This window comes from Melampsora larici-populina, assembly GCF_000204055.1.
Source record: "Melampsora larici-populina 98AG31 unplaced genomic scaffold MELLAscaffold_74, whole genome shotgun sequence".
Lineage (NCBI taxonomy): Eukaryota > Fungi > Basidiomycota > Pucciniomycetes > Pucciniales > Melampsoraceae > Melampsora > Melampsora laricis-populina.
In genome coordinates this window covers 68,044-92,980 of record NW_006768838.1, presented here as the reverse complement: position 1 = coordinate 92,980, position 24,937 = coordinate 68,044, and the positions used below count along the sequence as shown (strand labels likewise).

General features: G+C 41.7%; 4 protein-coding genes across 4 annotated transcripts; 2 read left to right on the top strand and 2 right to left on the bottom strand.

Annotated features, from left to right (window-relative positions):
* Positions 1-29: 29 nt before the first annotated feature.
* MELLADRAFT_118356 (uncharacterized protein) lies at positions 30-6,032 on the bottom strand (the record flags this gene model as incomplete). Its single annotated transcript, XM_007417527.1, has 11 exons — positions 30-134; positions 206-307; positions 418-581; positions 673-835; positions 924-1,188; positions 1,263-1,273; positions 1,612-1,747; positions 2,609-3,106; positions 3,174-3,371; positions 4,977-5,585; positions 5,651-6,032. The coding sequence occupies 7 exons, from the start codon at positions 6,030-6,032 to the stop codon at positions 1,154-1,156; spliced, it is 1,869 nt and encodes a 622-aa protein (XP_007417589.1).
* A 3,304-nt stretch (positions 6,033-9,336) lies between these two features.
* Positions 9,337-9,942, top strand: MELLADRAFT_94846 (uncharacterized protein; the record flags this gene model as incomplete). The annotated part of the gene is made up of 2 exons (XM_007417507.1): positions 9,337-9,678; positions 9,769-9,942. 2 exons carry the CDS (start codon positions 9,337-9,339, stop codon positions 9,940-9,942), a joined length of 516 nt encoding a protein of 171 aa, XP_007417569.1.
* A 6,052-nt stretch (positions 9,943-15,994) lies between these two features.
* Positions 15,995-18,153, top strand: MELLADRAFT_118355 (uncharacterized protein; the record flags this gene model as incomplete). Its single annotated transcript, XM_007417544.1, has 5 exons — positions 15,995-16,186; positions 16,271-16,797; positions 16,963-17,104; positions 17,272-17,428; positions 17,546-18,153. 4 exons carry the CDS (start codon positions 16,288-16,290, stop codon positions 17,757-17,759), a joined length of 1,023 nt encoding a protein of 340 aa, XP_007417606.1.
* A 1,592-nt stretch (positions 18,154-19,745) lies between these two features.
* MELLADRAFT_94844 (uncharacterized protein) lies at positions 19,746-23,467 on the bottom strand (the record flags this gene model as incomplete). Its single annotated transcript, XM_007417506.1, has 8 exons — positions 19,746-19,750; positions 19,820-20,029; positions 20,097-20,572; positions 20,613-20,694; positions 20,769-21,312; positions 21,385-22,493; positions 22,562-23,002; positions 23,080-23,467. 8 exons carry the CDS (start codon positions 23,465-23,467, stop codon positions 19,746-19,748), a joined length of 3,255 nt encoding a protein of 1,084 aa, XP_007417568.1.
* Between the last annotated feature and the right edge of the window lie 1,470 nt (positions 23,468-24,937).

Genomic DNA, 24,937 nt, shown 5'->3' with positions numbered 1-24,937 from the left:
ATCACCAAACACTAAGGATGTGAACCCGATCAGCTAAAGATTGACATCACAACAGATTGAAATCTCACTTTGGCAGTGATGTCCCAATCAACAGTTTGCAGACGGCCCTGCAAATCAGAGATACGTGAGCTCAGCTGAGATCGCGTGAGTTCAGAAGAAAAGCAACTTACATGTCAAAAAATATCTCTAAAGCAGTCTGACGAACCCAGTTCCAGGCTGAATCGAAATGGCGGGCTTCCAATGCATCAAAGACGGGCTGGATACCTTGATTGTAAGATTCTCCATTCTCCTTGTGAATGGCATAGAGCTAGTTTTGGAGACCTTGGAATTTGGGATGTTGGAGTCCAGTACAATCAGCTTAATTGAGATGATCAAGAAGTGATGAAGGCGATTACGTGCAGAAACTGATGTACATACCATATTTGAAACTTGAATTGCAAAGGACAGTAATAATGTTTTGAAGACGATGATATTAGGTTGAATTGAATCAACTAAACTTAAAGTAGTAAAATAAGATAAATGAATCAAATCGTTGAAAGTTGTGGCAGATTGATGTGATAACGATTTCGATTCAATGAGACCTGAAAGAAAAATCAAAAAAGAGAACATTGGATGAGGATTTCAAAGAAAATGATCCAATGGTTTTGCACAGAAAGTGATGGAATTTGGTACCATGACTATGAACTAAATTCCCGATCACGCTCATTGGTTGTTCTATGGCTTCAATGATCTCATTACTTGGTTTGAATGTTGATTTGTTTAATAATGTTTTTAAAAGGTTTAGAGTGGGTGGTATGATTGAAGTTTGTCCGATCAAATATCTTAATCCTACTATCTAAATTCAAATTCAAATAGTCATGATCAATTTGTTTTGTTGGATTTGCTTGTTTGATGAATATATGAATTTGTAAGAATCAACTTACAATCTCTTTGATGATTGACCATAAATTGAATGGTTTGAGTTAATTCAGTTTTTGTTAATTTTTTTTCGATTTCATTAGATTGTTTGATTTTGATTTGGAGAAATTTATGAAGATCACATTTGAATTGATCTAATACCTTGAAATATTCATTTCTTGTTCCTATCTAATCAAAAGTTTTAGTAGTTATAATGATTCATTTTGTCTTTAAGTTTCATGATGATTGACTTTGTCTATTGACGACTTCTGATGTCATAGCTAGTTGGTTCTTTTGATTATTCAAGAGTTTAGATCAATTGGATTCAAATTCGGTTGTTGTTGATGTTTCTCGAAAGGACATACCTTCTGTATAACTGGAACGATGACGACAAAGAAGACATCAGTTACAAGGAGGACCCGGGAATACCCCTACAGAGGGTACTGACCAAAAATCCTACCTTTTCGTGGTAAACTTTTGAAAAAATCTCGAAATCCTACCTTTTTGGTCAGTACCATTTCGGTAAAAAAAAATTCGGCGCCAATCGGGTATTTCTCAAAAAATAGCCCGGAGAGGGGTGAAAAAGGCCCACTATGACTATATTTCTTTGTAACAACAGGTCTGTTTGACCACACACACTGGAAGAATCGATGAACAACATTTAAATAAAAAAGAATCATTGACAAACGATAAGAAACTAAATTCTTTGATGACTATTGCTCTTCTAAGTCTTCTGTCTGGGCGCTTTTCGAAGTTTTCAACTGGGCTTCAAATGCTCCAATAAACTTTGGGTTATCAATAGAAATGATAAAGCGACGTAGAACAAGAGGGACAGAATAAGAACCTTCGCCTATGTAAGAAAAGGTAGAGCCTCGCGATGGTAGGAAAACATATACTATATGTGATGCTTCTACTCGAGAGAAAGTCCACTCATCTGCAGTCAGTGTCTCAGCTGCTGTGGCTAATGGAGTATGTGGTGTGATCTACTCACAAAGTTTGGGTACGGTTTGTAAGCAGGAAGTAACTTAGGGATTGGATTACTAGGGAGATGCGAGGTCTTTATATAGACGAGCATCTTGTACTGATGGATGGATGAGGAAATTACTGGGAAGTGGTACAACATGGAGTGATCGGAGATCACGCTGATACAAGACAATGAGAGAAGAGAGATTGGCCGAATCCAGTGTTGTCGGATTCTCCATGATCGGGATGGATCTGATAAGATCCGTTGTTCAGGAATCGCAGATAGCCATTTGTGGAAAAGGAATATAAAAAGTACAAAAGTAGAAAAGCGCGAAAGCGCATCTTGAGAGGAAACAAAGGGAAAGGTCCGATTTAGGATATCACAGTGGGTTGTGGTTAAGAATTTGAACTGAAATGTATGAGAGCTCTTCTCGAGTCTTGGCGCTTTTGACCCAAGCGTGCTTTTTGTTTTTGTAAACGTATACTGCTAGAACTTTTCCAAGATAGAGTTTCTACCAGCCATATGCAATGTCAGTTTGGTCATTTAAACGCTTTCAATTTTATGTAGTACTTACAGTGTTCTTGATCAAAACTACAAACTTGCCCATTTCAATTGGATTTTCGGTGGTGATTCCACCACCTGTGAGAGTGGCTTGAAAGGGTAAGTCAAGATGAGTCGAGGTATTTTGATAACGATGCAAGAGGTTGAGCTTCACGTTCATGTTCCATCGATGGATTTGTGAAAGACCGGTGGGTGCAGCTTCAGCATTCCTCATTACAACGGCGACGAGCTTGCTACACTCGCTGGGCTTCAAAGCTTCTCCTGGTGACTTGCGTAAGTCGTTGATATCAATCTTTTCCCGTTCGTTTCCCTGATGCTTTTGAACCTGACTGTCGTGGGCAACTCGTAGCTGAAGTAACTTAGTTTCTTCTAGTATCATGCCATCTTGATTGTTCAATACTAATGTATTGATATTGTGGTCAGCTCCGGCCAAGTCAGCCAGTGCAGCTTCACTGCGTGCTGCAGACAAGCTTGAATCATTGGGACCAACGAGTGTTGACAAAGACATAGCGGCGTTGTTGAATATCTGTTGATCGATATCTTCTGGTATAGTAGAGAGAAGATCATCGGTTCGCTGCTGTTCATCTGTAGCCTCTGCGGCGGCGGCCACAGCCTCTTCAAAAGAATCTTTCGGACCGAGATTATACACAACATCATAGCTTCCAGCCATGCAAGTTGAGATGTCTTTGAGATAGTTAATGTCAGAGAGTGTTCAATCAAGCTGTTTACGCACGATGGATGCTAGACTTACCTTCTGCGACTTGGTTTTCAGATAACGTAACAGGAGTATCAACAATGGAAGCATCATGCATTCCAACAAAAGTGGCCAAACTTATGGCTCTCTTCTTAGCCACAGTCAAGTCGTACGTGATCTCCTGGTCAGTGGGAAAGTAACGGAGTCTATCGATGTGTTCAGAATCCGGTTCATCGGCAAAAGCAAATTCATAGCCTATAGTGGAAATCCAATTAGCAACGTTTTTGAAATTAAAATCCAAAATTGTCTTACCAGAATGTAAATGTTCTGATTTTGATATTTTGATGATTCCGCTCATAACGCTTTTAACCACAGCATGGAGTTTTCGGACCATCTGTCTAGCATCAAGGACTGTGAAATTTGGCGATATCACGCGCATCCATCCAAAAACATGCTCAATTGGCTCGGTTCCGTGTTTCCAGGGCATCAACGGTACATCAGAGTAGTATCTTTGGTGTGAAATGACGAGTCCAAGTAGACGGCTTGCCATAGTTGGAAAGATTTTTAAGCTTTGAGGCGAAATCCCATTTGCGGATAGACTCATCAGTGAGTTTGGTTGATCTTGTCGCTTGAGGAGGTAGTTTCTCCAGATACGGAGGAAAAACTCGGCTGTCCAGCTTGAACGGAGACGTTGTCGATGTCCTATGCTTTGATTGAGCCATGCATCTGCCATCTCTCCAAAAACAAACAGATAGACTGATAATCCGATGCACTCTTCACGCTTAAGAGCTGCTTCCAGTGTTTTTGCTGAGAACATACGATATGTGCGACCATCGTCCTGCCAATCACAGTCAAATACATCACGCTTGTAAAGCGGACTACCTGCGTCTTCAAGTAAGACAGCCAACTGTTGAATGTCAACATGGAATCGGCCAAAAGAGATTACACAAGCACCAGACAGTGGTTGATTTGCTGCCGTCTTCCGAGCATGTTTTGGATCTTGAATCATTACAATCGGACGTGATTCATCGCCAAAAAGAGGGACTCGAACGTAGACCTCTAGATCTTCATTTGTATATGTAAGATAGCTTGTTCTAGAATCAATAAGTTGCTCTTGAGCAGCCAACTCTGTAGCTGCCCCATCTGATCCAAGTGAAAGGAGGTGAATGCCACTTTCTTGACAATTTTTGATGAACTCGAGATGTTGTTCAACCAGGTCTTTGGCTTTATCTTGGCTACGACTTGCTATTATCGCAACTACATATGTTGACATATTGGGTAAGGGAATCTGAATAGTATACGCTTGTATCTGAAGACAATCAAATGTGTGTAAGTTTACTCCGAAAGAAAGGGTAAAAATAATAAGGGGACATACTTTGGAGCAGAGTTGATTATTGGTGACTGCCGACTTCACCAAACGCTCAATTTCATCACCGTCACTAAAAGGAATATCACCGCCTTGTGCTCCTACTAAGTAGCCATTGTAATGACGCATAGCCTTTACACAAACAGTCTCATCAGTTGCTGCAGTAACTGGTCCGGTATAGTCGAGCTCAGCTAGTATATCTGCGAGTCTCTTGAAGTTATTCGGGTGTAGACCATCTTTGAGTTGCATACCTTGGAGCTTTCGGATTTGACGCATGCTGCGGGCCCCACGACCAGCAAAGTTGTCGTTGAAAAGCCTAAGAGCTTGAGGGCTGATGGCTGCCAAAGTTGTGAGGAAGTTGTTGAAGTAAAAATCAAATCAACGACCACGCATCGACTTGCCATTTGATTCACGTTCTGCTCGCACACCCACCGCCATCATCAGACCACGGACAACCTCTTGATTCTTGAACAAGCCGGCTTTTCCGTATACACCAATAGCATTCCAGAATTCTTCATCACCTTTTTTAGATGTTTTTTCAAGCGACTTCTGAAGGACTTGAAGCTCGGCATGTTTGATTAAAACTGCTTGAAATTGGTCACCTGTCATAAAGATCTTTGCAATGTACTTGATCTTCTCTTCAGTTGTGTATGACACATTAAGAGCTGAGATGAGGCTTTGAAGATGCTTCAATTCCTCACATTCGTTACAGACAGGAAGTGAAATACTTTTGGTGGTCATGACTGTTCGAGTACATTTAGGTGAGTGTATTGATTCCTGATTTCCATGCCGCTTGATCAACCACGTTGCCTCGGATTCTAGAGTGGCGTGGAGTTGTTTGCGCTGCTCGTCCGACAGCAAGATTTCGTGAGTAGTTTTAAAAAGGCGAAAACAGACTTTCCATTGCTTCACCCCGTGGTAAGGCGTAGGTGAGTGCTTGATACAGTTCTCAATACAAAATTTGGCGGTGGGTCGTTTCCAGGTTTGATCATTCAGACCAGCACAAGGCTTTTGTACAGCGTTTTTTTTAATCGTGGTTGTAGTCACCCAAGATGAGAGGCTAGCATTGGAACGGATCGTATTTGTTCTATTCGTACATTTTTCTGATAGAAAAACAAAACTGAATTAGTCTACATCAATATTGTCTTAAAAAGAGACCCATACTTACTGTTTTCCCAGTGCTCTAGCGCAGATTGCACACGCCCCTTGATTAACACAATCTTGCTTCCACAGTGGCAATGGAGTGTTTTGTGCAAAACAGTTTCCGTTATCTTGCAATGAGTACAAGGAGTGTTTGGCTTAGACAACGGACACAATGCGATGACATCCTTTTGAGGTGTCTTACCGCAAGTCTTCTTGGTTTGCTTTTCGCATTCATCCTTCTCAGATTCATCTTCAATGATAATGATTTTGGATGAATTCTTTTTGCTTTCATCCTTTCCGCATTCATCCTTTTCGGACCCATCCTTTTCGGACTCATCTTCAATTACAATGATTTCATCTATGTCATTAGATGTTCCTGCCGCTGATTCTAAAGTTCTTTTGACCATTTTTGAGGCTAGATAGGAGAGCAAAAAACGATAATCTGAAAAAATCAAAACAAGACAAGTTCCAAGATCACTTGAGGGAGAAGAGTAACAAGAAGCATGTGAACAGAGAACTATTACAGTCTATTACATAAATGGGAACTAATCAATACTATAGATACATCAATAGTCTAAAGTCGCACAATATTGTACAATTTCAAATTGTAAGATGTAGTGATTTGGAAGAGCTTCTAGCTTCTGTCAGTTCTGTCCTGTTGTCGCTTTCTGAACTAATGCATTTCATAAGATTTGACAGCTTTGACTATTGAGCCACTGTCGACTCTCGAGATCAATAAACTTCACTAAATCCTACCTTTTTAGTCAGTACCCCTCTTGAAAAATTTTCAAAAAACTACCTTTTTCGTCAGTAACCTACTGCAAAAAATCGGGCAAAATCCTACCTTTTTCGTCAGTACCCTCGGTAGGGGTATTCCAGGGTCCTCAGTTATGTCCGGGAAAGAATCAGATTGAAGAAATAAAACTGACTACAATCCAATATGATTGTTTGATTTTGTATATGTGATGGTGGTGGTGTCAATTCCGTCATCTGATCTTAATCTTTCTCCTATTGCTGTTGGTAAGGGTAGAGTCATTGGATCTGCTGAGGTTCCGTTCCCCCTTGATTGGCAAATAATCACATGTCATTCTCAAGCAACTGGAGAGTAACTTGCGTTGAGTTTTGGCAAGGGAGATACATACATTTGGAGATCCGCTGGATTGTGATTGGGATTGGCAATGATCATGATAGTGAATGCAAAGTGATGCACAAAGACGGGTTTCTGACCGTGGACAAAACTCGAATATCACGCTAATGGTGGATTTTGTCGAGTTTTGTAAGCGAACCGTCTCTGGGATTAAATGTTATGATGATCCTGTTTGGCCTTGAAAATGGCCGCAATGTGAGTTCTGTCTATAGCTCCAAGACATCCTTGAAAACAGTGATAAATTATTGGAGTGCTAACAATAGACTATGGGATTGGAGTTTGCAGATTGGGCTGGATGATCAAGCAAGACTCTAGATCCTTGAGAGCCAAGATGACTTTATTGTACTATCTTGAGATTGTTTTGCCAGAATGTTGAAACCCTCTGAGGCAAGGGCATCTGTGCAAGTGTGCTCAAAAATGAAACAAAAGATTGTCATTTGTTCAAGGACAGTGATGTGGTTTGGATCCTCAAGATGTCCTTTAAGGTGTCTCAATAGACCATGAAAAGCCACTTTGTTCATTTGACATACTTCTTGAATGCTTACTGGGATTTCTTCATGAACCTGATGTGCATACATAGCACCTGTAAGTGCTGATGTTTGACACAGAAGCTTTGGATGATTTGCTAACTTGATACAGTCTTGAGCAGAACCCATGAGAAGCTCCATCATTGTGTCATTGTGGTCTGATGAAGCTGATGATGACAAGGACAAAGATGTTAATTGATCTTTGTCAGACAAGAAATCAGAGTCCAACATGGTTTCAGAATGGTGGTGTTAATGTTAGGATGATGGTCAACAGAGGTTATGATGATCAAAGTTGGTCAGATTTAATCAACTTTTGCCAAATGTGAAATGCAGTATAAGGTATGTTGATTAAAAAAATGGAAAAGAAAGGAGAAAAATTGAAAGAAGACATTTTGTACCAACAAAATGCACTTGAATTTCAGGTACATCAAATCAATAACACCCAGCCAAACACATTTGATTTGGCAAGACAAACAATTTTCTATGGGTTTTTTTGTGGAAAGTTTGTAAATTTAATCATAACAATTCAAGGATTGATTGATTCTCTAGAAAAGAAGAGTCTTAAGTAAAAAAAGTTAAGCAATTGTTGGTTCTGGAACAAGAAATGAAAAGAAGAAGAATTCAAAGTTGAAGAGTTCAAATGGTCAACTAGTTTTTGGTTGCCAAACAAATTACAGCTTTTTGTGAATTTCAACTTAAAACAATATTGACTTCCAGGGGTTGGAAATTTTGTACCTTTCAAAAGGTACAAACTTTTGTAAATGGTAAAGGACAAGGAGCCTGATTTTGGGGCTTGCTGCTATCCAGTCAAAGTTGGTGACAGAAGCTCAATATTTGGTTAATTATAGGGGCTGCCACTGCAGTACAAATCAGAACCCCTATTGCTATATTTAGCAGTAGCCCCAATTTGGGGGCCGCCACTGTGGATACTCAAAGGGCCCAAACGTGCCCTTCAAGGTCAAAAATCTCCGTATGTACGCCTCGCACCCGCGCACTCTGAGGCCAGAACTCCGGCGCACCAATGCGCTCAAACCTTTAAACGTGATCCTTGCAAAGGCTTGCATAGCTTGCGATGATATATAATTAGATTTTAGCGGTGATGGGCTGTGATTTTTATGTTGTTTTACTGTCGTTCCCAAAAAGCTTGCCACATCGACTATTTTTCAGTCGAGCTGGCGGTCCGTGCGCGCTGTCAGAGACAGACAAGAGAAGCGATCACGCAAGAGGAAAAGAACCTCCCTGTCACAAAATTCCATACTCGAGAGAGAGAGGGTCAGGGAACCCTCTTTTTGAACAAAATGGCAATTCTGTTTTGAAAGCTGGGCAGAGCCATCTTCCACCAGCACCATCCAAGAATTGCACTTGACCGCTCAAAACATTCATAACTTTTTCAAAAACATCTTTAAACTTCAAGTGATTTTCATCAAAAAAAATGAATCTTATAAACGGTAGATACATCATCGACGACAACACGCAAACCCCGCCGCCGTAAACTGAGGCACCGCGGGGGTAGCGCTGCGGTCCCTCCGGGCCCTCAGTTCAAAGAAAGCTCACGGGGGTCGTACCCCGCCGTTGCATGGTTTTCCTGCGGTCCGACCCCGCCGCTGTCCGATTTCCGGGACCCCAGTGGGAGGACTGGGGTGCAGTAAGGGGCTCAGTCTGTCCTCTAAGACCCCTCGACAGTCCTAGCTCAACTCCTTCCTTCGATCTCAGCAGCCATTTGTCAACATTCCTTCCAGATTGGGAAGGAATTCAAAGATGGATCAATTCAGGGTGACAGTAAGTTTTTTTTATCATACTACCTCACTTCTCATCAGTACTAATAGATCGATTCCACAGTGGCTGTTGTCTCGTTACATCCCATTCCCGATTTCCACTCACTTCTTGTTGGAACACGCCCAAACCCATCTCACAAACAAATTTCTTTTCGATCACCCTCCAGTTCAACTTCCCCTTTATCTTGAATCGTTTTTACTTTTTCTTTTCACTTACACTATTAGTATCAAGTCCGATCAAGTATCAGAATTGATAGACAATATGACCTCTCATTCGTCCACCCCTCAATCTTCAGGTGCCACACTCAGGATTCCACCATCCACCCCAGCTCGTCAGCTCCGGACCCGTTCTCCACAGCAACCTTCTCCAGGTTTTGTGTTCACCGGTTCAGATTCACGTCGTAGGCTCACAAACAACAGCGAGAACCCCTCATCTCGCCCTACAAACACCCCAGCTCGTCATTCAAGCGCAACTAGCCCCACGACCGAATCCCCCAAGGTTGCTGCAGTGTCCAAGAAACGAGTTCGAGAGGATGCTGGGACTGCTACCAGTAGTAACAGTCAGACGGTCAGTAAGAAGAAAAAAACTGCCCCCAAGAAACAAGTGCGTATTCACTGTTCCTCTCTAACCGATTACATCAAAGTGTCTAATTCAATATGTTAACTTCGATTACTTTGTTTGATGTTGTGTCAGGGGAAAGACCAGGAAGATGTTCCTGTTGTAATCGATGTTGACCAAGATTCATCAGGAGATGAAAACGAAGATAGCCGGCCTGGTCGTAAGGGCGACGTTGTTGAGCTTCTTCGGTACTTCGGAAATCCCAAGCACAAGGACGGCGAGGTTTGCCATTTCCGTTTGTGTTTTTGATTGACTCTTTTTCTAACAGCCTGCCCTTCACCTTCTGTAGACTGGCACTTTCAAACGTTCCTATCCTTGCAACTGGTGTGGCGAGTATTACACCCGAGGTCTCAAATCAAACGATAACCTCTATGCACATCGAGATGGCGATAAGAATCGAAAACCTTGCTCGGGTCGTAACAAAGCAATTAAGTCTGGTATGAAGCTCCCTGCAACTTATCAACAATTGCAGAAAGCCAAACAATCGAAGACAGGCAGCGGGAAGATTATGCAAGCCTTTATTGACCGACCGATTTTCACTGTTGAGATGCTGAATATCATCTTGGTGATATGGGTAGTCCGACACGCTCTGGCCTGGAGACGTTTTTCTGACACGATGCTCAGAGGCGCCTTTCATTTGGCGAATACATCTGCTGACGTGAGATCACCTACTTGGGCAGCTCAAACCGCAAAGAGATTTTACAAATCACTTCATTCGGAAGTGCTAAGGAAACTCGCGGTAAGCCTTTTCTATTTCTATTAATGTTTTTTTTATTCTTTACTATCACAAAGCTTACCTTTGATTGTACAGCAAAACACCAGTCGGATTTGGTTAATCCACGATGTATGGACCACCCGTGGTAATCGATATGCGTTCATCGCATTGATTGCCACTTACATTGACTCGAATTTCACCTATCAGAAAGTTCTATTAACCCTCAAGATGGTGGCATGGAATCATTACGGTGCCCTTTTGGCTCGACCTGTGGCGAGATATCTGATCCGTCACAACCTACACAGCAAGATAAGTTTTTTTTTATCATTGATGTTAAAAAATCAAACTGATTTTTAATTATATATCCACGTTCTTGGCCAGACAACCGACTCCGGATCAAACAACAACACGATGGCTTCAGAAATGGAAGTCATGTTTGGTGCAGCAGATCAATCGGTAGATTGGGATAGCGCTAAGATGCATGCAAGATGTTACTGCCACAAGTTGGCATTAGTGGTGAAAGCTGGATTGAAATCGCTTTCAATCCAGTCCGGACATTCGAAGCCCACCACTGATGCCAACGTGGCCATTCCTATTCCTACCTTCCAGCTTAATGACGGGGACGAAGAAGTCGAAATCGAATCCGATGATGATGATGAAGATGAATCACTTGAAGACAAAGAAGAAGGTGCTGCCTCTGAAGAAGATGAAGACCTCAACACGTTAGCCGAGGAAATAGCTATTCAGCACGAGGCAAACGTTTTCGCCACCGCAGTTCAAAAGGTAAACTCACGAGCTACTTGACCTGGCCGATAGTACCCAAGCTGACCTACCTGGACTTCTAAATCAGGTCGATTTTGTCAGCAAAAAGATAGCAGGATCTCATTCGCGTCGCCAAGAATTCCGAGGTCTTTGCAAGCAAGCTGGACTGGATCATTGGACCCCCATTGCAGGATACGGAATACGCTGGAACATGATTTACAACTCACGATCTCGGATGTGTGCTGCCCAAGATGTGAGTCATCTTCTGCCATCTATTGTTATCTTTCTCTCATTGCTATCCTCCCCAGGTCGTGAACAAGATGCTCGCGACTGATCGCAAGAAGACAAAGTTTTTCAAAGGCACCCTCATTCACGCTGATGAATGGGAAGCGATTGAAGCTCTGAATGGCATATTAGAGGTTTGTCGTTTCCTTCCTCAGTAGAAAGCATCACATTGACATCTTGTTTTGCAGATTTTTGCTGTAGGTACCAAACGCATGGAGGGGGATTTCCCTTCTGGTTCAATGGTCCTCGTGGAATACAACCGAATCAAAAAAGCTCTCGTCAACTCTCGCAGCAAAACAAAGTCAAAACCCCTCGACGACATGATTGGAGTTATGTTGAATCAGCTGAATCTTTATCTCACAGAGGCACTTGAATGTGATGCATTGCTACTTTCCACGGTTATGCACCCTCGATACCGACTGGCATTTTTTCAAAAGTTTTATCCTGAACGTAAGGAACATGTGTCCTCCTTAATCACCAAGGAGTTTGCATCGGCACTGGAATCAGCCAAGCAACAATCAGCCAACGATCCTTCAAATACCCCACCTGTCCCAGTCGACGACGACGACGATTTCAATGACTTCACAGCCGGCGCCAATTTGAATCCTACCCAGACAGCTCATGAAGCTGAACTTGAATCTTACTTGATGGGTCAGCAAGAATTCAACAAATCAAAGACTGAGTTAGATTGGTGGAATGTGAGTCTAGAAAGCCAAACACCCTTCATCTTTGCCTTGTAACTAAACTATTTGTCTTCTCAAGGAAAACCAGGTAGTGTTTCCTGTACTCTCAAACTTGGCAAGGGACTACCTTGCAGTATCAGGTACCACTTGCGCGGCGGAACGTGTGTTCTCTGGTGCAGCTGATGTCTGCTCGCAAGATCGGGGCGGTTTGGTTCCATCAACGATTACCAGGTCCGTCTGTTCACGCGAATGGACCAAGGATGGGGTGGACCCAGGTGGTGACTATGGGGACGCTATCAAATACATTAATACATACGTGCAGGATCAGAGTAAGAAGAGAAAAAGGGTGGCAATCGAGATTTTAGATTAACCATTTACATGGTTTAAAATTATGCTACTACAATTGTGAAATCAAAATATTTGTTAGTCTTTATAGTGAAATCTATATACAAGTTAGTCTTTGTTCGTATGGAGAAGTGAGATCAATCCGTTTTCAGCGCACTGCGGCGCGCTGGGGCCCATTATGGCGCGCCGCGCTCCCAGAATTTTTTTTCGCACTGGGGTAAGCGCTGCGGTGGGCTACGTAGCCACTGGGATAGATCCCGGCGCGGTCTCAGCAGGCCCAAAACGCGGCGCGCTGCGGCGGGGTTTGCGTGTTGACGACGAGAATCCTCGTCACCGCCAAATTGTGGACCTTTGACTCAAAACTCGCTTTTCAAAACCTTTTTTTCCTTTTGTCTTTAGTTCATTACAACCAATCAATGAAATTATGATTGTCTCTTTTACTTAAGTCAGTCGAGATGCATAAACAGCATCACTAACACTTCAAGCAAGTTTGTTTTGTACTTTAGTACATACATAGACTGCTAAAATGAAATAAATGGGATTGATGTTTGTTTTCCACATTATTTGATTGGTGCCAATTGAACCGATCAACCCCCAAATAAAAATTTGAAGCAATTGACTTGAATCAAATCAAGTGCTTCAATCAATTGGTGCTTTAACCTTTTTATCTACTCTGAAACATGATCATAAACCTTTGTCTCTCTTGCTGAGAGTTAATTTCTGCTTAGGTGTCCTCGATTCGGTCCAAAAATTGATGCCGAATTGATCGCTAAACCTTTCAGAAAACAAATTTGATGACCTCTCTGACTTTTTGAAAAGAGACTTGTCCATGTCTTGTGATTTCTTGAACACGAGACATGGACGTCGCTTGAAAAGAACTCGACCTTAGTTGGAAAGAACATCAATTAGCTCAGTTTGTTATCTGTTTGATTTGATTCACTTTATTGAAATTGAGATCTTGTTTGTTTCTTTTCTATCCATCACTTGTTACAACCGAGCTTTGAAAAAAATTAAGATATCAATCAAAGAAGCAAGTTGATGACCAAAAGAAGACTACAAATCGCCGTGTCCAATTGGTTGAAGATGAAAAAAAAAGAAGTGAGTTGATGACATCCGATTGGTTGAAGATGTACACAAATATCTGGAGAAAAAAGATATCAAAAAAGTGAGTTATGGTCCTTTTCATTGTATCGGAGTTGACGGATAGTTTGTGTTCCGGTTGAAGCCCAGCTATGGCGGCAAATTCAGAAATTGATGGTTTGAAAAAGTTATGGATGTTTTGAGCGGTCGAGTGCAATTCTTGGATGGTGCTGGTGGAAGATGGCTCTGCCCAGCTTTCAAAACAGATCTGCCATTTTGTTCAAAAAGAGGGTTCCCTGACCCTCTCTCTCTCGAGTATGGAATTTTGTGACAGGGAGGTTCTTTTCCTCTTGCGTGATCGCTTCTCTTGTCTGTTTCTGACAGCGCGCACGGACCGCCAGCTCGACTGAAAAATAGTCGATGTGGCAAGCTTTTTGGGAACAACAGTAATAGTGAAGATTGAAAATATCATACGCAAGTCCGCAAGATGAAGTGATGTTGGTTTATGTGCTTTGCCATGAAATGTATTGTTTATTTATAACGATGAAGACACCGCCGATCATCATACAAGGCTACACCAGGGGGTAATGGTCCTCGGCCTCGGCCGGCTCCAGTTTCGTTCCCAAAGTTTCGGTGAATAGAACCGCTCAGGAACCGCTGGAACCGGTGTCGCCGATGCCGTTTCGGACACCGTTCCACGAACGGTTCAGGAACGAGCCCCCGTCAGCCACCGTTTGAGAACGGTGGCTGATGCGGTGGTGAGGTAGTTTCTTCAACACCGGCTGAAATCGGTGTCGAACTGAACAGTAACCGTGTGGAAACGGTCACCGCGGGCCAAAGGCGGTCTCCCCTATCCTGTGTGCAAGACTGAGGTAACTTGCAAATGTTTGCAAGTCTGAGCTCTTCTGAAGGTAAATGGGAAGAAAGAAAAGGGACCATAGAGTATATAAAGAATCTATGAAAAAACCAAAATCAAATGATTCTTAAGGCCATAAGATTTTGAGAAATAAAAAAGAATCCAAGAATATAAAAGAAATCGAATTTCAGAATCCAATTGATCATCTAAAGGTTGTCAGTAAGAGTAAAAAAGTACAACTTCCAGCCACTGAAGCCAAAATCAAAGTATCTCTTCTTCTACGAGACTGAATCATTCCTACTATCGAATTCATACCAGGAATCGAAGCTATTCAAAGAAAATCAAAGAAATCAACCAAATCAAAAGATTTGTTTTGATTGAGAAAAGAGGTAAGAAATCCGAGACTTTTAAAGTTCCACTTGAACTATAAGTGGTTGAAACTGAAGTACATAGTTTGGCATAAGTGGTGATTTGTGATTCTAATGTGTTTTCTAATATCCTAACTGACTAGTGAGATTTAGATTAGTTTTCTTTGTTTTGTTTTTTGTTTTCTTCAGCGGCCAAGACTCCCCTGTAGCTATGGCTGCTATAGTCCATCTGGGTAGTGATGCCCCTGAGTTTAGTGTTTTTTTGGCCACAGGCAGGGGTTCGAGTCCCTGGGGTTCTGTTCTTTTCTTGGTGTGTACCTCGAATACGTTCCTGGAACGGCATGAGCAACCGGAGCCAGCGGTTCCTCCGGTTTCTCAAAGAACGCTCCAGGAACCGCTGGTCACGGTGGGTGGAACCGTGACCAGCGGTCACAAAGGCGGTTTCCTTCCACCGCATCGTGCGGTGGTGGGAACCGCCTTTGTGACCAAAATGCTGAAAACGTCTCAGAATCGCTACGACTGAATTAAAAGTCACACGTTTCTGAGCGGCTCCGAAAACCGTTATCGCGCGGTGCGATTTACCCCCTGGTGTAAGCTGGCTGTGCTTATGGTTCCGAAGCTTTATCGATTGCTACTCAGTGAGCACAGTTAGAAAAATCGAGTCGATGATATTTGTAACTTTCAATCAATTTGAACACCGCCAGGTTAGGCTCACCGGTGTTAAGACTTCAGCACCGCCACCGTGAGTCACCGGATCACAGGAGCGGTGTTGTTGAGTTTTCGAGGGCTGATGATCAGTGACAGGTAAGTGACATTTCTTACGTCAATCGAATTTGGAATCCTTTCAACTTTTCTTTATCCAAACAAACCAATCTTACAAAGAATCATAGAATGACATCATCGTTTCTAAGAATTCGTTTATCAAAGTACAAATTGGTTGTTGACTTTGTTGAAATGCTTTACTTATGACCGATTAGCAAACTCCCCTTGTGCACCATTTGTCAATCTGAATTGGACATTTGAGCCAATCAAAAGTGATGCGAATTGAATTGTAAAATGAAACCCACTCTATTCTCAGACTCAGTTAGGAGAATGATGATGAGTTTAATGAAATTCGATCAAATCAATCAGTTCACTACTTGATCCCTTGTTTCATCTTCATCTTCTTCTCAAATGGGAATACCTTTTTTCAAGCTTTGGATGAATTCTCTCAAAGGACTTTATCATTTTCTTTCTTTCTACTCATAAACACACCATCCCAATTTAAAATCTCGATGGGCCAATCCATCATTGGTGATTTTCTGTTCAACCCTTCAACTACAATCGATTTCCTTGGTCATCAGCAAGAACGGTTATCCGGTTCTTATCGTAAGATACTTGTTTCATCTGATCAAATCATGTGAGTCTTCTTGTTCTAAAGATAATCTATCTCTCAGCTGATCACTGCCAATGACATCTTTCTAACTCGAAATCTTATCTCTAGAGAATCAATACTGGTTCATGTCTTTCCTCGAATACGAGTTATCAAGCTCGATGACTACTTTTAATCCTGATCTCTTACATTTACATGGTTCCTCTGAGCCTTATGCAGATCAAGATTATCTTTTGAACATCAATACAGATTCTGGAATGTTAGACCTTCAATTCGTTTCACTCTTCAGCACGATTTGGAATCTCTTCAAGACTAACAACAAGTCCAACTCTCACTCTCACTCTCACTCTCACCCTGTCTTAAGTAGTACTATCACTACTACAACTTCCGATCTGCTTTCCCCCGCAACTAGCCTTCAGCGTGAGACAGATCTCCGGGGCTTGACTTCTACTTTCATATCTCATCGAGAATCTTTATCTGATCGAGAGTTGTCAGACTTACAACAATACACCGGCCTATCTACTTTGAACCCACCGCATGAATCGGTACTTAAACCGGTAGCAACTCCGAGTCTCATCACGTCATTTGAAGATAGTCACAGGTTGTCCACACCAGTTGGAAGTCCGTCCATAAGTTTGGTGTGCCCATCTTTTTCTTTTTCTTCTTCTTCTTTGCTTCTATTCACTTCTTCTTGGGAAAAAAAAATCATCTATTCTATTCTTTCTTATCTATTTATTTATATGCTCCTTACTCACATCATCATGTCTTCTTTTCGACAACCCAATCATCATCGTCTTGAACAGCCCAGGATAGATTTAACAACTGTTACATCTAATGATACGCTTGTGCATACCTTTCCTGCCAGCTTACGAGCTACATCCGGTGGAAGCCATCATTTCGGACATAACCCATATTCTGATACCCACCCAGCGGGTAGTATCTCAGGTGTGTACCATGATTTTCTTTTTTAAATCAATTTGATAAGCTATCGATAATTTCTTAGTTTTACCCTTAGCATACATGCTCCTTGAAAACTCTCATAAGAATGTCAGACCCTTGAAATGTTTTGACCGTTAATTGATCAAGACCAAACATTCTTTTCTGAAATTCAGGCAATCAGTTGAACTCACTTTCTAAAAGTACTTGTGCTATTTGTATGGATTCTATTAATGATCCATCCGATTTAATCAAACTATCATGTAACCATTTGTTTCATGCCGAAGGTTGTATAATTCCATGGATTGAACGTAATCCAAGTTGTCCAGTATGGTAAGATATTTTTTCTCCTTTTCCTCTTATCATCATTCTTGATTTCCAAAACCTAATAATTAAACTTCTTTCCTTTTCTGATCTTTTTTCTTTTTTTTCTTTTTTTTAAATGTTTAGTCGTTATAGACTTATGACAGTTGATCCTTTGTTTCGTAATAACAATTTAACTTTACCTGATCATTTACATCATGCCTATCTTGAAGGGATCTTTAAAAGTCATCATTCTCAAGTATCTTCTAATCATTCAACTTATCCTAGACACAATCACCCGAATCATCAAGCTGTTGTGACAGCCACTATTTGGGATTCTTATTCTCGTTTTATGATGTAAGAAAACACAAAATTCTTTAAAAGTAGGATTCGAAAATTAAATTATTGTTGTAGGATCTTTAAGGGTTTGGTTTGTATTTTTAGTATCACTTTTTAAGATCGGTTATCAATTCATTTTCATTTTCATCTTCATCTTCATTTTTTTTCTTCAATTCTTTATTTTATATTATAAGCAGTTGACATTATCGTTTCGTTTTATGATATCTTTCTATCTCTTTACCATGTACCAATATCGCACATTTAAAAAAACAAATCTCTCAAAACTAATATCTACAAATGTATTTTCAAATCTTGAGCTATCTACCTCATCAATTTTGTTAACTTCTTTTTTCCTTTTTCTCTGTAAAAGCAAAGTCATTGATCAATTCGGATGAAGTTTTCATCCTTTTAGTTTTGCTTTTGATGATACTTATATGTATAGAGTCTCAAGAACGTGAGATGTATGTACATACATACAGCGCAAAACCCGATAATTCCATGAAGCGCTGTATTTCTTTAGAAAGAAAAAAGATTAAGTTTTGTGTTGGATATGTACAGATATGTAAGAGATCTGCAGATAGGTATCATAAGGTTTGAGGAAATGAAACTTTAAATGATTTATAGTTTGAGTTTTTGTTGATTGAAGTTTACATAATTCTTATGTGCTCTACGTTATGATTTCTTATCAGTTTCTTAAGGACCCAGGAATGCGCCTACTGAGGTATGTGACGAGATTTCCGACGTTGGGGCACCTCAACGCCGGTCGATTCCCAAAAAATTCCCTGATTCCGACGTGTTTCGTCACAAACCTCACCCAGCCTGGGCAGCGTCACTACTCGGGGCCGGGATCCAGCTACCCGAGGCTGGAACCCGGCCCGCCCAACTAAATACACCGCTGACCCGGGTTTCGCGGCTGCAGCGGCAATCAAAAGCAAATTTAGGCATATGAAAACTTTTTGATTATGATTTTTTTCATAGCAAGCATGTAATTTACAAGGATTGTAAGGATTGTGAGTTCATAAGGAATGTGAGTTCACAAGGAATGTGATTGGATCAAAAGTGTGATCAAATAAAGATGTTAAAGAAATAGACAAAAGAACAAAAATGATGCATCTATTCATCTTCTCCGTCATGAGCAATTGACTTCAATTTTTGTCTTTCTTGCTTGTACCTTTGTATAAGCTTGGGAATGTCAATATCTCGGAGCATCTCGCGGATGACCGACGGGATTGAATAACAACCTTCTGAAACCAATGCGAAGTTTGATCCATCAGAGGGCTTGAAGACGTAGAGGATGTCCGGGGTGTCTAGTAGAGCATAGGTCCACGTGTCAGGAGCAGACTCCTGAGTAGCCGTTGCCACCGGTAACCATGGTTTATAGTGCAATATTTGTACACCAACATGTGATAGCTTTTTTCTCGAAGTAGCACTCGTAACAAATGCGTGTTTTCCAGCAACGTGCTCATATACAACTATCGTACGTGCAAGATGTAGTGTCTGAACCCCATAAAAGAAATCTTGAAACGTCAGCAATGATTACATTTTGCATCAAAAGTAAAAACGTACATTGTTTTTGATGCTGATGATAAATTTACCTGCCTCAATTGGGTTTTCAACACCAATAGATCCTCCATCAAATAACTGCTGCATGTCCAAAGCTCGATCTGTGCTGGTGTTTGTAGTAATCCCAGAGAGATTGATCTTTATGTGCATATTCCATCGGTGTCGACGTGCGGCGCCAGCTGGAGTTCCAGAAAAAGACTTCATAAATACTGCTATGGCTTTCGAGCAAGCACTAGGTTTCATGCTACCATCATTAGTAGTTGAGTTGAGATCACGTTTTAAGTCATCGAGGTCAGTCAACATTCGGTCGTTGCCTTTATTTTTTGCAACTTGACTGTCATGTCGTTTTCTTATTTCAAGTACGTTTTTGTGGTGAAGTTTGTGGCCGTCAATCAGACTCAACAAAGCTTCGTCTCCAGCTGTCCAAGTAGGACCTGTTGGGTTGTCAGGCTCATCTATCGTATAAGTTATGATTCAGTCAATAGATCAAATCACATTATAAAAATGATTAGAACGTACCACTGGAGTTGAGCAGGTTAGAGATAGACATTGCTGCATTTTGAATCACGTCGCCATCAAGAGTATCCGGTGTTTGATCAAGCAAGAGATTGAGTCTGTTTTGCTCCTTTGTCAACATAGCTGCGGCTTCAAAAGCCTCGTTCTCGGGAAATTGACCAACATCACATCGATAGTTGATTTCAAAGTCTTTAGCAGTGCTAGTCGAGACATCTGAAGATTACATATGTGAATTAGCTGCACAATCAAGATATAGATATAATCCTTTGGAATTACATACCTGAAGTTTGTGCTTGGACTTTCTCTGCAGCCGAGTTGACAATCTCTTCAATATCGTCATCCAAGGTGATCTCAATTGTGACCATTGAGCAAAAGTCTGCTAAACTAAGAGCACGTTGTTTAGCAATCTTGAGGTCTTCTGCTATTTCTTTGTTCGTGGGATAATCGCGCAGGTGATCGAGGTTGTTTGGATTCTCTTCATGTAAATCAATCTGGTATCCTGCATGCAGGTGTTCCGATGGGGGTATTTTCATTCTACCACTCATGATACTCTTTACCACTGCAATGATCTTTGGCATCATGAGTCGAGCATCGAGAACACTAAAGTTGGGAGAGATGACTCTCATCCACCCAAAGATATGTTCGCAGGCTTCTGTTCCATGTTTCCATGGACAGAAAGGGAACTCAGCATAGTAATCCCGATGCGATATGATCAATGCCAATAGAGACTCAGCCAGAGTCGAAAATATCTTGAAGCTGGCGTGAGAAATACCGTTGAGATGGAAACTCATCAAACCGTTTGTTTCTTGCTGTCGCTTGAGAAGGTGAGCTTTCCACATCCGTAGGAAAAACCCCGCCGTCCAAACAGCCCGAATTCGCTCACGGTGACCTATCGTTTTGTTCAACCATGCATCACATAGCTCGCCAATTATGTACAGGTATATAGTTAGACCACAACAATCCGGTCGAGCTAGCGTAGTAGCCACTGTTCGTGAGCTGAAGGTCCTCATGGCGCGGCCATCGTCTTGCTTATCGCAGTCAAACACATCTTTAGCAAGCAGTGGGCTGTTTGACGTCTGTAGAACCTGAGCAAGGTCTTGTAGAGAGACAGCATATTTCCCCATGGTAATCAAACGCGATCCTGATAGTAATTGGTTAGCTCCTGTTTTCCTAGCGTGCTTTGGGTCCTGTAAGGTCACAACAGGACGGGGTGGATTTCCAAAGAGCGGGACTTTTATGTGAACATCGAGATCGTTGTTTGAGTACGTTAGAAATCGAGTTGACATCTGATTTAATTTGACCTGCGCAGCCAGTTCACTTGCAGCTCCATCCGCACCAATTGACAAGACGTTGATTCCCGCAGCTGAACTCATCTTGATGACTGTTTCATGGAGTTTGGCTATTTCATCCCCTCTTTCGTCGGACGGACTAGCTAACAGAGCAACAACTAGAGTGGGGATATTTGGAAGAGGAACCTGGATCGTGTAAATTCGAATCTAATGGTTGAAAAGATATAATCAATCGGTGGACACACCCAATAGTCTATGTAAATAAATACTAATACTTACTTTTGAACATAAACTGTTCTCCTTCTTGATTTTATCCAGCAATCCCTGAAGCTCGTGAGGGTTAGTGAAGGGTATATCACCTCCCTGGGCTCCAACAACAAAACCACGATGATGTCGTAGAGTTTGTACACAGACTGTCTGATCTGAGCCAACAGCTACCGGTCCTGAATATCCAAGCTCAGCAAGGATTGCACCCGCTCGATCGAAGTTTCCTTGAGTCATTCCATCTTCGATCTCAGTCTTACTCTTAGCTCGATCCAGACGTTGACATCTTAGTGTCTTCCCAACAAAGTTCTTGGTGACCAGCTTGAGTGCGCTCTTGCTCATTGCTCCTAGAGTTGTGAGGCAATCATCAAGATGAGCATCGATTCGCATCCCTCGGAGAGACTTCCCGGACTCCTCGCGCTCGGCTCGTATAGCACATCCCATGATCAATCCTCTAACTGCTTCGCGGTTCTTGAAGAGCCCTTTTTTGGCCTGATGTGATAAAAGATCGAGGAAGTCGCCAAAGTCGCCATTTCGCGAAGATTCAAGAGACTTGCTGAGAGGTTTGAGCCCTTTATGCTTTCGCACCAAAGCTTGGTATTTATCATCTTCTAGCCGATAATTGGGTGTGAATTTACTGCTTTCACCTATAGCAAACTTGTGGCTGAGAGCTCGAGGCAAGCTGTGGTGGTTTTTTGCCTCCAGGCATGCATCACAGGGCGATTCGGGATCTTTTTTGTGGCGTTTGACTATGTTCATGCAATTCTTTGCGTGTATAGCATTGCGTTCACCGTTTCGCTTGATCACCCAAGTGCAGCGTGCGTCCAATGTTGCCATAAGTTGAGCTTTTTGCGATTGAGAGAGATTCGTCTCGGTAGAATTGGGTCCAAAGAGTTCTTTACGAAGCGCATTCCGGTCAATACCACGATACATACTACAGGTGCTGTTCATGAAGTCCGCAATCGTACAATCGGAACGAGGTCTAGGCCAGGTTTTGTCAGTAAGACCTGGACAAACAGCCTCGATTATATTCGAGTTGACAGGCTGGCGATCCGGGTCGTGGAAAAAGTACGAGCTCAAGAGTGTGTTGGTTCTTAATCCAGATGTTGCAGTTTTACACGCACCTTGTGGTACAACAATATAAAGCACATCAGCACAGGTTTGAAAGACGAGAGGCAGGAGAAACACTGACTACTTTTCCAGTGCATTTGTGCACCTTCAACTCGTCCTTCATGAAGAGTGACTCGTGCTGCACCGCAGTGGCAGCTAAAAATCTTGCCCTTTGGGTGCTTCTCAACCTTACAACGTATACAAGGGTTGTTTGGTTCAGAAAGAGGACATAGAGAAAGAACATCTGCTTTCTTGGATTTTTCCTTTTTTTTCGATTTTTGACTAAGATTACTTGAAACAAATATGACTTCATTTTTATTTTGCTCATCATCAGAAGAGATCGAGATTGTAGTAGATACACTAGCTATTTGGTGGTGTCGTTTTGCAGGAGGTTTAGGTACATCAGATACTGCAACATCGGGATCAGGGGTAGGGTTCGATACTATTCGGCGCTTAACTCCACTGGCACGGTTTGTTACAGATTGATCAGAATGAGGATCAGTCGGAAGAGATTTTCCTAGTGCTGATAGACATGAAATCATAGTCAGCGGACCTAGTTTTCTTTGTATGATTGGAAAGAAAGAAATGAGAAAGGCTTACCTTCAACCTTCTTACAAAGCCTCTCAAACTTGAACTTAATCATCAAGTCGGATCCTGAGTCGCACTCGCCTTGCTTTTGAGTTTTTCGTTTCGTGTCCTCTGGTGAATCCCAGGTGGGGTGCTCACGAGCCTTATTGATCCAGTCGATGAGCAAAGCTAAGCCGTCAGATCCTTTTCGGATGTATTCGTGACCATTTTCAGAACCAATCAGGCCTTCGAGTCTTTTATTTACACCGAACCAAATTCCTTCTCCCGCATCCTTCACGTCTAACTTTGGTGGATGAGAGCAAGTTTGATAAATCAAATCTTCGTGTGTAGCCGTGGCAATGACTGGGCATTCTTCAACCAGGCGCAAGGCCTCTTTCATCACTTCATTGAGGAGTGGCATGATTATATAGAGCTCGGTGAGTGTTGTAGAGTGCTGTAAAGTGGTGTGAGGTGCTGTGTAGTCTGCTAAGAGTAGATCTTGTGGTGCGACCAACTGCAATGGCACAATCAGAATCTGATGGAAGCTGTGGTGGTTTCCATTGTGTGATTTCCTGGTGACATTTCTTCCATTCACATAGCCAGGCCTAGCCCTAAGAACTGGCGAAAACCGACATTTTTCGTCACAAACATTCCACCAAAATGGCAAATTCCGACGTTTTTCGTCACAAACCTAGGTAAAATCTGGGGCCGAATTCCGACGTTTTTCGTCACAAACCCCAGTAGGAGCATTCCTGGGTCCTGTTTCTTATCATGATTCATGTCAACTTGTACAGTGGAATCTGGATATGTAAAGCCGAGAATGGAGACCAAGTGGATCTTGCCCAGATTTGCGTGTTGTGTTACAGTCAAACCGGAAAAGCTTGACCGATTTTGCCCGCAAAACTCGAGCAAATTGGCGGGGAATTGGTGGCAAGCTTTTCCGGTTTGACTGTACCTACCCGGTTTTTCACTTTTAGCACCGGTGCTTTTAGAGTGGTTTTTGGATTTGGAAGTGGCAGAAAAATGTGTTACATAGAGTGTAAGTGAGATGCTACAAGATGTTATTTGGTTACCTTTCCAAACCCTTGCTTGATCAGCTTTGAGATGGTTTAAGCAAAACAGATTACCTGAAATTGCTTTCATGAGCTTGATGGATGAGTTTAAGGACTTGGTTTTGGAAAATGGTGAGGGATGTGGCTAGATTGATTTTATGAAATTAGTGCTGCGCTGGCATTATTTGTTTTCTGATTCATAAATTGTGTGGTTGGTTTGTATCCTTAATCAGTTAGCACTGCATAAAGATAGAATGCTCATCAAAATATCCAACACAATGGGTTTTGTTTTGAACTTCTTTTATACATTCACAGATGAACTCACTGCCAAAGCACCTTTAAAAAAATGCTTGCTCCAGCCTGTTATATGATGTACCACCAACCTTCTTAGCTTGTATGGTTCAGTTCAACTTATAAAACTTATGCAAATCATTCTTGGGGGAAAGATAAAGCTTTAATCACCTATGAAAGGTCCAGAATCAAAACCTTAGACTAGAGCAAGCTCAAATAGTAACAAATTCTAGAGGTCCAGACTTAATGGACCTTTTTGATCTGTTACATACTATTCAGCAAGGAGTATCTGGACTAGAGCAGTGAATTGCATTGACATAAGGCCTCATAGTTAGATGTCTGCTTTATCACAAGGCTCACTAAAAATATGTGAGCCTTGACAATAATAAATTGTTTATCTTCACCAAATGGCAAAAGCTGTTTCAAAGTGATTTATGAGCCATTTGTGAAAAAAGAATTCCAAAAATCATTATTGAAAATAAGCCTCCTAATGATATTTCAGCAACACCAAAACCTACAAACCTGAGCCTGGTCTCTTACAATGTGTT